The sequence below is a fragment of the Mytilus californianus genome, unplaced genomic scaffold, assembly GCF_021869535.1.
Source record: "Mytilus californianus isolate M0D057914Y unplaced genomic scaffold, xbMytCali1.0.p SCAF_9, whole genome shotgun sequence".
NCBI classification, from domain to species: Eukaryota; Metazoa; Mollusca; class Bivalvia; order Mytilida; family Mytilidae; genus Mytilus; species Mytilus californianus.
The window spans coordinates 98723434-98739379 of NW_026262745.1; the positions used below are offsets into that span (position 1 = coordinate 98723434).

The window sequence follows — 15946 nt, forward strand, 5'->3', positions numbered from 1 at the left end:
ACGATGTTTGTGCAATACCCAAATATAAGTTCATAGTATCTACAGGATCAAGAACCATAAAAGAGAGGCGGAAGATACCAAAGGGGTATTCAAACTCAAAAGTCGGAAACAACTGACAACACATGGCAACAACAAAAAAAGAAACAAAAACAAACCAAAAACGACCAAAAGACAAACAAAAGTTTACAAAACATAACATAGAAAACTAAGGACTAAACGACACGAACCCAACCAAAAACTGGGGTGTGAACTCATGTGCTCCGGAAGGGTAAGCAGATCCTGCTCCACATATGACACCCGTTGTATAAGTTCACATTCGGGGATGAGTCTAATTCGATTATGTCACATTCGGGGTAAAAAGAACGGGATTGTGGATATGACAATTGGAACATATCCGTCGTCCACTATAAAACAGATATTCCATAATGGTAGACTTACTCGCAAAATTTCCGAAGGGATGAATTCCACTTCACCACTTGCAACCCTTGGTTCAGTAACTTCACTGTAAGCAGTAACCCTCTATCAAAGAAATCATGAGATAGGAAATGCAAGCTCTGGATTATCCTATCAACTGGGAGATATATATTCCATATGTAGGAATGATGTCATATAGAAATGGAAAGTTCACAATTGGAAAGTTGAATTCATCTCTTTTGTTGTAAAGTTGTATTCTCAATCGATCCTCAATGTCCATTTTTAGATTTGAGTCCAGATAAGATGTAGATTTAACTGAATTTGCTGTATCCTCTATTTCAAGTTCTATTGGACCAATGCGTTTAACATAGTCACCAAATTTTAAATTGTTTAGTGAGAAGACATCATCTTAATAGCGATACGTAAAGTTATAGGATAATGCTTGCTTCTTGTCATTCATCCATAGAAGCTCCTGTATGAGATCATATGAATAAAGGTACAAGTCAATAAGAAAGGAGCACAGTTGGTTCCAAAGGAATGATGAATGGTTGTTAAAAGTTCATCCAAACATACTAAATATGTTGTCAATCCAGAAATCGAACACCGTAATAATGTCAAATCAGAGAATTTTTCTTTTGAATCAGAGTGTTTTTATACAAATTATTATTTTCTATTATATGGAACAAAAGAAGCACCAATTCTTTCAATTTACCATTCTGTTTGCAATTGAGGAATACGTGTATAAAGGGTAGAAAAGTTGGATCTGTTTATACTTAGTCTATTGCAAGAGGAAAGAGACTTAGAGTGTATGTACCTTAACAGATCTTTTGACTTTTTTAGTATCCACATCTGATTAACACCACCTCTAGAATATGTAGTTTTACAATACCTCTGAAGCCCGGCATTGATTTCTGATAAAATTGATTCAAAGAGGGAGAAGTCCCTAAAACCTGACAAAATCAAATACTAGACTATATCAACCAAAGAATGGAAAATAACTGTCAGTTTCCTGACTTGGAACAATTTTCGAAGAAAATGGTGGGTTAAAACTGGTTTTTTAGCTAGCTAAACCTCCCACTTGTATGACAGTTGTTTATAATTCCGTTATATTGACAAAATTATACGAGCAACCCAAACAGACATAATTGGTTGATGAGACAAGGACTTTATTAATATAGGATTTATCAAGGTGGTGTCACATATTTTTGTCAAATATCAAACAGATAAACTTGAATTATCTCTTTTATTTTATGGATTACTGAATTTATTCTTTCAAAATATGTGACTGCTTGTGAAGAAAGCACATGAAATTGGCGAAAATGTTCTAAAATCATCAAATCTTAAACTACAATAGCATAGATTCTTCTTTAAAATTGAAATGTTGTTGATATATGCAATTCTGTTTGATTGATATTAAATAATTAAAGGGCCACCAACTTCGTTTTTGGTGTATTAACCAATCTGTTATATTGTTGGTAGTGAAAAACGTCAAACATCGACTTTCCGGTTTACAACGTTACGCTAATACCGATATTTTGTGATATTTGCCCACCAAGATCACCACTTTGAACGATTTATACCATAACAACGAAGTCGGCGACCCTTTTATAATTTTACATCATTAAAATTGGAAATTTATGTATCAACAACATATTGTTTTCTAATTCTTCAAAATAAAACATTATATTCAAATGTATACTGTTGAATGTGCATGCCTTTGTCAACTTTAAGTAACACAAATATTTATCAACTACGTCATGATTCAAACCCGGATATGTAACGTGAGGGTACACAAACTACACCTATTTTGTCAGTTTTTTCGTCTTCATTTATTGAAGAAACAGACAAAAGTTTTCCTTTTGTGTTTATTTTGTAGATGTGTCCTTATTTAATATATTCTTCTACAAATTTAATTTTGAAACCTTACTGAATTGTAGAAAAATGGGTTTAAACCGACCTCCTTACGACTCACGATTCTGTAACAAGGAGCACCCGAATTGCATACATGCTTATATAGTTTAGATCGTTGGTTTTCCTGTTTGAATTGTTTTGTACTAGTCATTTTGGGGCCCTTTATAGCTTTCTGTTCGGTCTGATCCAAAGCTCCGTGTTGAAGGCCGAACTTTGACGTATAATTGTTTACTTTTTGCACATTGTGACTTGGATGGAGAGTTGTCTCATTGTCACTCATACCACATCTTCTTATTTCTATTAACTTCACATCTGTAAAAAGCGAATAACTGTTTTATTACTCAACATTTTCAAAATAATGTGACAAGATTTCAAGCTTATTATACATTTTGTTAAAAATTGATGACTGTGACATGTTTTTATTGGTCATTTTAAAAAGTTGACTTTTTGTGGGTGTTGCATGCAACGTTTCCGTAAATTTTACTTTTTTGACTTGATACTTCATCTGTTGATATATAATGTAACCGTTTTGTGCAAATTATGAAAAATACGAAATGTTTCGGCCCTTGGAATACTGATAAGGTTTCCACTGTTTTTTTACAAAATGGATGTACTCGGTGCAATTTGGATACTGTGACATCATATATATTTGGATTCTTAAACTTAGACCTAGACCTAAATGTAAGCTATATCTTGAACATATCAACACCTATAAATTCAAACAAATGAAAACATAAAAACTTAACAAAACACTGATTTGATGCGGCTTCAAAAAAGCAATAACATATAAACGAAGAGGCAATATTGTTTTTTTAGAAAAGCAAAAATATAAATACATTGTAAATATAAACAAAAATTGCACTTAACTCAAAGCTGCGCTTTTAGTGCATTAAATATGTTAATTCGTAAATGGATTGTTATATACATAACGTTATAAAAAGAAGTTACAATTTTACCTCATGGGAAAATTAAGCAATCACATTACGTTTCGTTTTATTCGTTCCGTGTTTGCTAGTGCTAGGAGGCTGAGTCAGACAATGCAATAACAACTTCTGAGATCAAACACACTGGTCTAAGTTCCCTCTGTTTTATACGTTTCATATGACAAGCTGAAAACTAAAGGATGTAATAGTGCAATAACATAAAAGTTAATGAGCTCCTCTTTAAATACAACAGTAAACTCCCTCGTCGATTAACGAGAATTACTTATATTCATGTTACAAACATTAGAACTGAGGAGTGGAACCAATACAAGTTTGATTTGTCCGCCCCTTTAAACTAACGTCTGCAAGTACCATATGTTCTAGTTTAGAGAAAATGTTAGCCGAGGACTATTGAGTAACATTTTTAATGGGTACAAGGCTTCGAAATTAGAATTTGATGAACTTGATGATGGTTTAGATCAATTAAAACCTTACAGTTGTAAAGAGCTAAATCAAATTGTCTTTTACAGGGACGTTATAAAAGCAATTATTCATGCGGTCAATAGTGCGTAAGGAATACTTTTAAAATTATTCAGTTTATTGGAATCAAACAGTTGAATATATGTTCGACACTCAAATTAAATTGAAACAAGAAATGATTGTAACAGGATGCTGTTACGAAGTCTCCCAAACGAAGCTCCCATAATTAGTAATTCCCAGGGTCGCCTGACATTGGGCAAAGTCTAGTGAAAATTAGTTTGGTCCAGTAAAGTTATATGCATTAGTGATGCCTGGGGACTAACCCTGTATATCATTCAAATCATCTTGGCATGACAAACCAGAATATATATGGTTTAGGGGTGGGGATCTCAACCATTTACAAGATATTAGAACTTTCTCAAATGGCAGGGGGTCGGGATGACCCCTGGGGACTAACCCTGTATATCATTCAAACCATCTTAGCATGACAAACCAGAATATATATGGTTTAGGGGTGGTGATCTTGACCACTTACAAGATATTACAACTTTCTTAAATGGCAGGGGGTGCGGGTGATCCCTGGGGACTAACCCTGTATTTCATTTGATGTGCGTTATCATGACAAACCAGAATATATATGGTTTATGGGTGGGGATCTCGACCATTTACAAGATATTAGAACTTTCTCAAATGGCAGGGTTTCGGGATGACCCCTGGGGACTAACCCTGTATATCATTCAAACCATCTTAGCATGACAAACCAGAATATATATGGTTTAGGGGTGGTGATCTTGACCACTTACAAGATATTAGAACTTTCTTAAATGGCAGGGGGTGCGGGTGATCCCTGGGGACTAACCCTGTATTTCATTTGATGTGCGTTATCATGACAAACCAGAATATATATGGTTTATGGGTGGGGATCTCGACCATTTACAAGATATTAGAACTTTCTCAAATAGCAGGGTTTCGTGATGACCCCTGGGCACTAACCCTGTATATCATTCAAACCATCTTAGCATGACAAACCAAAATATATATGGTTTAGGGGTGGGGATCTTGACCACTTACAAGGTATTAGAACTTTTTTAAATGGCAGGGGGTGGGTGTGACCCCTGGGGACTAACCCTGTATTTCATTAAATGGGCTTTATCATTTAGAACATTTTCAATTAAAAAAATTGTGTCCATCACAAACGGTTTTCAATTTATACTCATTTGAAAATTTTTAAAAATAAAATCCCATAGGGTTCTATAGTAAAACCCTCTTTTCTTTTTGCCCCTCAAAGTACCCCTTTATAAACCCCATTGCACAAACAAAACCCTGATTGCACCACTAGACATGTTAGTCTAACATATTGTGAAACCCTAAGTTAATCTGACTAGCGGTTTTGGAGAACGGGTGCGGACAAGTTCAAATTTAAAAGCGGCGGAAGAAGAAGAAGAATAATAATAATAATAACAAGAAATGATTGTAACAGGATGCTGTTACGAAGTCTCCCAAACGAAGCTCCCATAATTCGTAATTCCCAGGGTCGCCTGACAATGAGCAAAGTCCAGTGAAAATTGGTTTGGTCCAGTAAAGTTATATGCATTAGTGATGCCTGGGGACTAACCCTTTATATCATTCAAATCATCTTGGCATGACAACCAGAATATATATGGTTTAGGGGTGGGAATCTCGACCATTTACAAGATATTTGAACTTTCTCAAATGGCAGGGGGTCGGGATGACCCCTGGGGACTAACCCTGTATATCATTCAAACCATCTTAGCATGACAAACCAGAATATATATGGTTTAGGGGTGGGGATCTTGACCACTTTACAAGATATTAGAACTTTCTTAAATGGCATGGGGTGGGGGTGACCCCTGGGGACTAACCCTGTATTTCATTTCATGTGCTTTATCATGACAAACCAGAATATATATGGTTTAGGGGTGGGGATCTTGACCATTTACAAGATACAAGAACTTTCTCAAATGGCAGGGGGTCGGGATGACCCCTGGGGACTAACCCTGTATATCATTCAAACCATCTTAGCATGACAAACCAGAATATATATGGTTTAGGGGTGGGGATCTTGACCACTTACAAGATATTAGAACTTTCTTAAATGGCATGGGGTGGGGTGACCCCTGGGGACTAACCCTGTATTTCATTTCATGTGCTTTATCATGACAAACCAGAATATATATGGTTTAGGGGTGGGGATCTCGACCATTTACAAGATATTAGAACTTTCTCAAATGGCAGGAGGTCAGGATGACCCCTGGGGACTAACCCTATATATTATTCAAACCATCTTAGCATGATAAACCAGAATATAAATGGTTTAGGGGTGGGGATCTTGGCCACTTACAAGATATTAGAACTTTCTTAAATGGCATAGGGTGGGGGTGACCCCTGGGGACTAACCCTGTATTTCATACAAATCATCTTATCATGACAAACCAGAATATATATGGTTTAGGAGTGGGGATCTTGACCACTTACAAGGTATTAGAACTTTTTTAAATGGCATGGGGTGGGGGTGACCCCTGGGGACTTACCCTGTATTTCATTTCATGTGCTTTATCATGACAAACCAGAATATATATGGTTTCAGGGTTGGGATCTCGACCATTTACAAGATATTAGAACTTTCTCAAATGGCAGGGGGTCGGGATGACCCCTTGGGACTAACCCTGTATATCATTCAAACCATCTTAGCATGACAAACCAGAATCTATATGGTTTAGGGGTGGGGATCTCGACCATTTACAAGATATTAGAACTTTCTCAAATGGCAGGGGGTCGGGATGACCCCTGGAGACTAACCCTGTAAATCATTCAAACCATCTTAGCATGACAAACCAGAATATATATGGTTTATGGGTGGGGATCTTGACCACTTACAAGGTATTAGAACTTTCTTAAATTGCAGGGGGTGGGGGTGACCCCTTGGGACTAACCCTGTATTTCATTTAATGGGTTTTATCATTTAGAACATTTCCAATTAAAAAGATTGTGTCTATCACAAACGGTTTTCAATTTATAATCATTTGAAAAATTTTAAAAATAAAATCCCATAGGGTTCTATAGTAAAACCCTCTTTTCTTTTTGCCCCTCAAAGTACCCCTTTATAAACCCCATTGCACAAACAAAACCCTGATTGCACCACTAGACATGTTAGTCTAACATATTGTGAAACCCTAAGTTAATCTGACAAGCGGTTTTGGAGAACGGGTGCGGACAAGTTCAAATTTAAAAGCGGCGGAAGAGGAAGAGGAAGAATAATAATAATAATAATAAGAACTGAGCAAAAACAATAAGTCTTCCCAAACTTCGTTTGGGAGACTTAATTATTGACCTTCAAACTTGGCTATGAACGCTTTCATTTTCACGATAACTTGTTCAGTTTCTATATTGCATCTATACTACTAAAGGAAGAGACCAATTTCATTGAGCCGCAGCTCCTCTGAAACCATACAAAGTCGGAAATATTTGTGATATGACGTATAAATGTAGTGTTTTGTACTTCAGAATTTGTCTTTGAAACAATCTTTTTTCCCCAGAAAACGCCAATTTTTGAGAAAATGTCCAAATTCGGAGACAGTTATCGATCCGTGTTTTATACGCTTTCGCGCGTGCTCAGTCGACGTACTGCTGCCTGCCCCTGTTTTTGACACAGACTTCTGTAAATTGACGAAATTATTTTCTTACTTGCTTCTACTGGCACAGAAAGCCAGAAAAATATCCATTAAAATATTTTATTTATGTCAAAAGACATTCCTAACAGGTTAAAATCCAAGACATTTGCACAGTTCCTTCAAAATACATTGCAAATGGCCATATTTGCGGTATATGAATTTAATTACGGACTAAGACTTAAAATCCATGATTATTTTCTGGATTTCGTTAAAGATGTCACAAAATATATAAAAATTAAAAAAAAAAATGTCCGACCTACCGACCATATTTTTCAAAATGATGTTACCAGAAACAGAGAATTTTCTTAGGGTATTTAATAATTTTATTTTCCAAACGAGATGAATGGGATCTTTTACATTGTGTTCCTTATTTTCATTTCTTTAAAAAAATAGAATTAAATGCATTAACCGTGTCCAAATCCTTACTGTGTCCACATTCTTTGTTTTTACACTTGCCCAATTGTACTGCGATTTCGCGGGCATCTTCTAGTACGATCTAAAAAGATCATTCATTGAGAATATTAATAAATGTACTCCAGCAAAAGTATTACAAAAGTGGACTCATAGATGTTAAAATATGATAGTCAGGGTCACAATTTTATTGTGTGCATATATGGTGTCTCTAAGTAATTCATATGAAACGTATATGCAATCGACCGTAATATTGCTGTTTTCCAATGTTTCATTGGTTCTCAGGACAAACTACATGCCCCCTTCCCGCCCGCCCAGAAAGAAGAAAATAAGTTTAAAATTATATACTAGTAAGTTTAAATTATTGGGCACGACGCAATATTATTTGTTTTCAGTAAATCATTTTTCTGAAAGGTGTTACTTGAAGTTACTGAAATCAAATCAATATTATAGTTGTTTAAATGATCATTTTCTTGAGAAAAAAAACAATAGTTCTTGTGTTTTTTTAACTTAATTCATACGAACAAAAGAAGATGTGGGGTACGATAAAATAGTCTTCAACAATTATTATATAGACATACAGGTACAATAATGTAAGTATGTCAAGCCTTCTTTTTCTGAAACGAAAACCCTGCAAAATTTGCCTACACATTCAAGAATCCCTTTTTATGGTAGGTAACCAGTTGCTGATTCAGTTGGGAGAGTAAAGGGAATACGGTCCCATTTGACAGAAAACAAACTTTTTGAGCATAAAATCGCTAAAAAATATCTCCACGGTCCGCAAGTCTCAATTTTAACCATTTCGAACAATTACGCCCTCTTTTCCTCAAATCTGGGATGTGCCCCTGGTCATGTACCTCTTTTGTCTAAATATTATGGTGTACACTCACAATTGGGATTCTCAGCACTTTCCTTGTAAGCCTGAACCAACTGCAGAGAAGATCTAATTGTTAGATCTAGAATAGCTGTTGATCTATCACTTTTTTTTATATATTAGATAGAAAAATGGCCTGTGTTTTTTCAATTTTATTCCCCAAGTTTGAGAGATGATGATAAACATGAAGTGGATCTACTGGGTGAGGATGAGTAAGAAGACTAAGTCGTTGGTTATGTATTTTCAATGTTCTGTGTATGTCATGAAAAAGGAGGTTTGGGACACTTTGAACATACTGCCGTTAGCTGAGATTTAGGTGGCTCGGCCGTTTAACAGTGCGCGGTTTTTAACGCATGTTTCTAACGACGAGCGCGTGCAACGAAACGACATATAGAGGTCAATGTATAGATTTTAAAAGTAGACAAATTTCTGTATAATATCGCAAGATTATTTACGGACCGGACCATATGAGTATTTAGACCATATATATTTTTTTCGAATAGATTAAACTTCCTTAACAGACACAGCTCGTTCTCTGAACCAAAATCAGCGCAAGTTTCAAACTGAAATCCTTTATCCTTGTTACATGATGACTGAATCTTGGTATATAACTTGTCTTGCTTTCGCTATCTAGAGTCAATTTTAAGCACCTTTATCCTATCAACAATTTCGTCCGTACGTGAAACCTTAGGTGCTTGAGGCATGGACATTTTTTTCTTTTCCCCGGCGTTAAGATTAGATTTTCTTTAATTTTTTTCCAACTTCCACTTATTTTATCTTAACTTACGTGTTCATACTCTTATTCATACAATCTTACAATTACAGTTGTATCTACATAAGAATAGAGGCAGCACGTATAAATGACTGTAATTGTAAATCGTATAAAGAGTAGCACGAACAAATTAAATAACTGAAAATAATTTGAAGTGTTTAAAAAAATCTTAATTTCACAAATTGAAACACCAAAAAAAAAAAAAAATAGAGGGTCTAATGCTCCAACTGCTAATGTGTAAAACAGTTGACCTTTTGCTTAATAGTTCATTTAGTTATATTCGGAAATCGGCATATTGGTTTTCGTAAAGACAAATAATAATGACCATACACAAATGCTTCTACTCTTATTTTATCTTGCAAGTAAAATTCATTTTATTTCATTAATCACGTTATGTACCAAAATATTGTCTAAGTCAAATTCTCATTTTTAGAAACACTTAATCTATGACACATTGAAGGGTTATACCTTACGCAATTACTGTTCAACATTTTTCGTGTTAAATACCCAGACGCGTATGGTCCAAATACTCTTTGATACGGAACATTAATAATTATACTTTGATTCCCATTATGGAAATATGTAAATAAAGGCAACAGTAGTATACTGGTGTTCAAAAGTCATAAATCGATTGAGAAAAAACATATCCGGGCTACAAACTAAAACCGAAGGAAACACATCAACTATAAGAGGAAACAAAGGAACAACAGGAACACTGAAGTGCAACAAAAACAAACGTCAACATACATAGAAACGAACTATTTGATAACAACTGCCGTATACCGGACTGGCCAGGTACAGGACATTTGAACCAGTAAAATTAGCGATTTTCTAAAATTAAATTAGAGCTTCTATAATATTCCATGCTGATCATAAGTTTAAACACCTTGTTTGCAAACTTTAAGTTGGATGCTTGCTCAAACATTGAAATCAAGATTTACACGTAACTACAATCATGGATAAGCGAAGCAACAATGGGTTTACTATATTGAAAAATTTGGTTGGACAATGCACATTATCATATTGGTTCCAGTCAGGCACTTGAAAGTCAAAGCTATTCATTGCCCAATCAAATTTTTGAATATTGTAAACAGACTGTTCCTTCGCCTTTTCATTGCATATAGTTGTAAAACATAATAGCAATGCTTGAGACAAGAACCAAACAAAGTTTGCAACCAAGGTATATAAACTTTTGATAAACATGGAATTTTAAGAAACCTCTAACAATTACAATTAATGTCTCTACAGTGATACCCGAAGCTAAAATATTTGAAAGGTACATATGATATACTCTTCCAAACGTTCCTTTGACAAAAAAAGTAAAATCACAAAAATACTGATCTCCGAGGAAAATTCAAAACGGAAAGTTCCTAATCAAATGGCAAAATCAAAAGCTCAAACACATCAAACGAATGGATAACAACTGTCATATTCCTGACTTGGTACAGGCATTTTCTTATGTACAAAATGGTGGATTAAACCTGGTAATATAGATAGCTAAACCTCTAACTTGTATGACAGTCGCATCGAATTCCATTTTTTGACAACCTCAACCACGATGAAAGTAAACAAACCTCCAACATTTTCTAACAAATTTTTAGAAAACATCATGGAACAGTGTCTGATTTCGAACTCAATTAAGATTAAGCTAAATAACTAGAATTTAAAATATATAATTAGTATTATACTTAAAATTTCGCTGCTGATACATGAAGGGCAAATAATCTTTCAATAAACTTTCAAAAAGAAATCCCATTTCCTGACTTTGCACGAGTTTAAATTTCCAGATGGAAAAAAAAACACAACTGTTGGATTTTGTGTTCGTAAATGTTTTGCATCTGACCCAGTAGTTTATGATCTTTGGATATGCTTTCAGAAAGTGCGGAAATCGAATGCAATCATTATGTTTATTGAGTTTGTATCCTAATTGTGTAAATCAATATATCGTTATTGAAGAAGACGGTCATCATTGTTCAGAAGTTGTATTAGGAAGAAGACCTTCCATTGACCTCTGAATTTATTTTCCGATTTTTGTGGTGTAATTTTGCGACCGCACTATCCTAGAGACGGATAAAGACCATTTACCTCGACGGAAACGAGTGTGGGAGGTCGTGGGTTCGGTCCCTGGTCAAACCAGACTTGAAAATGAATTTTGCTTGTTCTCCGCTTAGCATGCAACATCAGGAGTAATAGCTAAGAAAGCACGATTGCGCTCAAAAGTATTTTATGCTGGTAGGGAAACCTGTATTTCAGAATATTGTTGCCTTTTGAACTACCACTTTTAAAATCCAGCTGTGGATGACTGTCTCTTACAAATCATGATTAAAATCATATCACCTCTAGATGCTATCGTCCTGCTGTGCATGTAATACCTGCCAATGGACGTTTAGCATTCGTCCATCCATCCATCCCTTCAATAGTTCTACGGCCCGTTATACCTCAGTTAATTCAATTACAAAAGAGACAAGTTTACTCCTCCATAAAACCTGCGGCTTCATTGACGGACAACAACTAATTATAAGATTTTGCACAATAATTACTTAACAGTACACTTCAATGAAATTATAAAATTGAGAATGGAAATGGGGAATATTTCAAAGAGACAACAACACGACCAAAGAGCAGACAACAGCCGAAGGCCACCAATGCGGCTTCAATGCAGCGAGAAAATCCCGCACCCGGAGGTGGTCCTCAGCTGGCCCCTAAATAAAATTGTGTGCTAGTTCAATGAAAATGGACGTCACACTAAACTCCAAAACATATAAATAAACTAAAATAAAAAAAAAATATACAAGACTAACAAAGGCCAGAGGCTCCTGACTTGGGACAGGCGCAAAAATGCGGCGGGGTTACATGTAACTGTACCTTAGATGCTGTTGAGGCTTAATATTGCTGAGGGTATTATAGAAGAGTTCGACGGCACCTCCCTCCCTCAATAAAAAAAAATAGTGAGCATTTCCCTAACCCCCACATAAACCATGATTAAAAAAACATCTTGTCTTTTAAATGGTACAACATTTTTGCACAAATTTCAGTCATTTTTGTGGTTTGGTTACTTTGACCGTAACCTTATAAAAGTAATATAAAAATTATATATTACCATATATTAAAGCATGTTCGCATTCCAATGTACAGTATTTTAGTTAGTATCTGTATACGAAAATGACTGACGGGTAGATTGCCAACGGACGGACTGACGGATGGATATGAAACTATATACTTCTTCGTAGTTAGGGATATAACAATATGTACTGTAAATCAAAAAGACATTAAAAGTGTGAAATGTAAAAATTATAATCTCAACGAGAATAAGCCTGGAAACTTATATCGAACTCATAAAATATAAAAAAAAAAAGAAGATGTGGTATTATTGCCAACTCTTTCCATAGACCAAATGACACAGAAATTAACAACTATAGGTCAACGTACGGCAATCAACAATGAGAAAAACCCATACCGCATAGTCAGCTATAAAAGGCCCCATGCATATGACAAATGTAAAACAATTCAAACGAGAAAACTAACGGCCTGATTTTTGTACAAAAATAATGAACGAAAAACAAATATGATATACAGCAACAAACGACAACCAGTGAATTACAGGCTCCTGACTAGGGACAGGCACATACAGAATGTGACGGGGTTAAACTAGTTTTGAAGTCGTGCCAATCAATTTAAACTCTGGGACAGTTGTGTACCGGTACAACATAAGAACAAATTAAACTATAAAAAATTGAAAAGGGCTTAACTCATCAGACCGATACAAAGCAGAAATACATCTAAAAAAACACAGAGTGGACGTGACAGGGTACTAATACATCACCACAACAAAAAGACACCAAGTACAGATCTGAGAGTACTCGCAGTTACTGACAGCTAGTTTAAAGCCAATAACAACTAATAAAACATAATCATGCATCTAAGACTAAAAAGTTTGATTTGTCCCTTAAGGCGGTTATCTATATATTTTTGTAATTTAGCTTTTTTCCTTCAACATGTTTATGAAATATTTTACATATGTTTAAAAAATCACAAGGTATCACTTTTGAGATTAAATTTCGTATCTGGGTTCTTTTATTTATTGAAAAATGTTCAATTTATTTGAAGGAAGATATGCAGTTTAAAAATTAAAAAAATATATTTTTTGTGTATATATTTTTCTAACGGAAATCAACACTCCTGTCATCGCCCCCCAAAAAAATGAATTAATTTCAATTTGAATCTTTCTTAAAAAAAATATTTCACTCGATCGCACCTCTATGTAGTTCATGGCCTTGGTTTAAATGTGTATCTGTATAATTATAAATGTATGTCAAGACAGGACAGATATCTATTTATAAGTACTATCATCATACATTCTTAAACAACTTCCTGTTAAAACAATGGCGCAGACATCGACGACTAAATGTAGTTTGTGTGAAACAAATAATGGCATGTATTTCTGCTACGAATGTAAGTCAGCATTGTGTGGGCCTTGCCGGAAGACTCATGATAAAATTCCTGCAACTCAAAGTCATTCTATTACTGACTTAAAACGTATAGATCGATCCATGTTCAGCTCGGTCTCCAGCTGTACTACTCATAAGCAAGAATTTTCTTTATATTGCACAACGTGCAACATTTTGATATGCAGTAAATGCGTTGCTACAAAACACAAGGGCCATGATTTTTCTGAAATAGAACCAGTTGTCGGAGACTTGAGAATTTCTTTGAAGAAACAAATTAAGGAAATGTATAAAAAGATCGAAAAACTTTCGTTCGCTGTTGATGATATTCGAACTGTCAGATTGAAAGCGCTTGAAGAGGACGCAAATCAGTTACGCTCAAAAGTGCACTTAGCGATACTGGATGTCCAAAATGTTATTGAGAAGCAAAAAGAAATCAAAATAACAGAAATCGATGACTTTGAGAAATTTGAGAAACAGGAATTAGAAATTGCATTGGCGGCGAAAGAGCGGATTCTCAATTCTTGTAAAACCCTCCAAACAAGCTTAGGGAAAATGTTAGACGAAGAACATAGTACTACCTTTCTGACTTCTTACAAGACAATGAAGTCAGATTTCGATGAAGATGATGACGGATTACAAGAAATAAACAATTATAAAATTCCCTCAGTGAACACGGAAAGTGTGAGCAAGGATGTTACAACGGCTGTAATTCAGCATTTTAAGAACAGGTAATGACTATGTTTTTTTTTTATTATCTGTTGAAATCACACATCTTTATATGAAAATAAGGAGATGTTCTATAATAGCCAAAGGGACAACTATCACCCAGAGACTAAATAATGTGCATGTGAGCAACTATATGGGTCACCGTACGGCCTTCAACAATGAGCTAAACCTATACCTTATAGTAAGCTATAAAAGACCCCGACATGGCAACATATTAAATAATTGTAGTTGCAAACGAGAAAACTAATCAATAAACGAAAAACAAAAATAACAGACATAAACGAACGACAACCACTGAATTACATGCTCCTCACTTGGGACAAGCACATATATGAGGCGCCGTTTTGCTATTTATTCCTTATTTTCTGATATCAAAAAATATTTCTTGATATCAAAAAATTGAATTCCTGATATCAAAAAATTATTTTTTGATATCAGAAAATAAGAAAAATATGAATGATTGCTCCCTGTGTGTCAAAAATTCGTAAGGGTTCCGCGGAACCCAGTGTCTCGCCTACTTTTGCTGATAATCGAAGGCTCAACAAAAATGAGGAAAAAAATCAATAAAAATATTCCTTTAGATACTATCTTTTGATTGTAAGAAGCTTCTGTCAAAGTTTGGTATAAATCCAGAATAGTTTATGATTCTAATAAATGTTTTAAAAACTTTAACTGCAGACTGTATTTAATGTTAAATGGAAGAAAAACTAAGTCCATTTATAAGTAAAATACGGATAAACAGGTAAAAAAAATTTTAACAAAATTTCCTTCTAGATACTAGATTTTGATCCTAAACAAGCTTCTGTCCAAGTTTGGTACAAATCCAGGATAGTTTAAGAAAGTTATTAAAATTTTAAAAACTTTAACCAGAGTGAATGTATTGTTTCCTGGCGGAAAAACTAAGTCCATTTATAAGTAAAATACGGAAAAAAATGGAAATTTTTTTTTAACAAATTTACTTCTGGATACTATCTTATGATCATAAACAAGCTTCTGTCCAAGTTTGGTAGAAATCCAGGATAGTTTAAGAAAGTTATTAAATTTTCAAAAACTTTAACCACAGAGTGAATATTTGTGGACGCCGCCGCCGACGACGACGCCGACGACGACGCCGACGCCGACGGAATGTAGGATCGCTATGTCTCGCTTTTTCGACTAAAGTCGAAGGCTCGACAATAAAAGCATCCGAGCTCACCTATGAGCCCTAACATTAGGTCTTGTGTTTCGGTCGTGTTTAAGGAAAGAATAACTCAGAGTTCGGCTTCATCAGTCATAAGAAGTTTTGTATGTTTGTG

General features: G+C 35.0%; 1 protein-coding gene across 2 annotated transcripts in view; it reads left to right on the forward strand.

Annotated features, from left to right (window-relative positions):
- Positions 1 to 13827: 13827 nt before the first annotated feature.
- The window catches only part of LOC127716653 (uncharacterized), a 56570-nt gene continuing 54451 nt past the window's right edge, over positions 13828 to 15946 (forward strand). For both annotated transcript variants that reach the window (XM_052222899.1, XM_052222900.1), the window contains exon 1: positions 13828 to 14653. In XM_052222899.1, the coding sequence (XP_052078859.1) occupies positions 13860 to 14653 (794 nt within the window). In that variant the 5' untranslated portion in view covers positions 13828 to 13859. The remainder of the gene's footprint in view (positions 14654 to 15946) is intronic.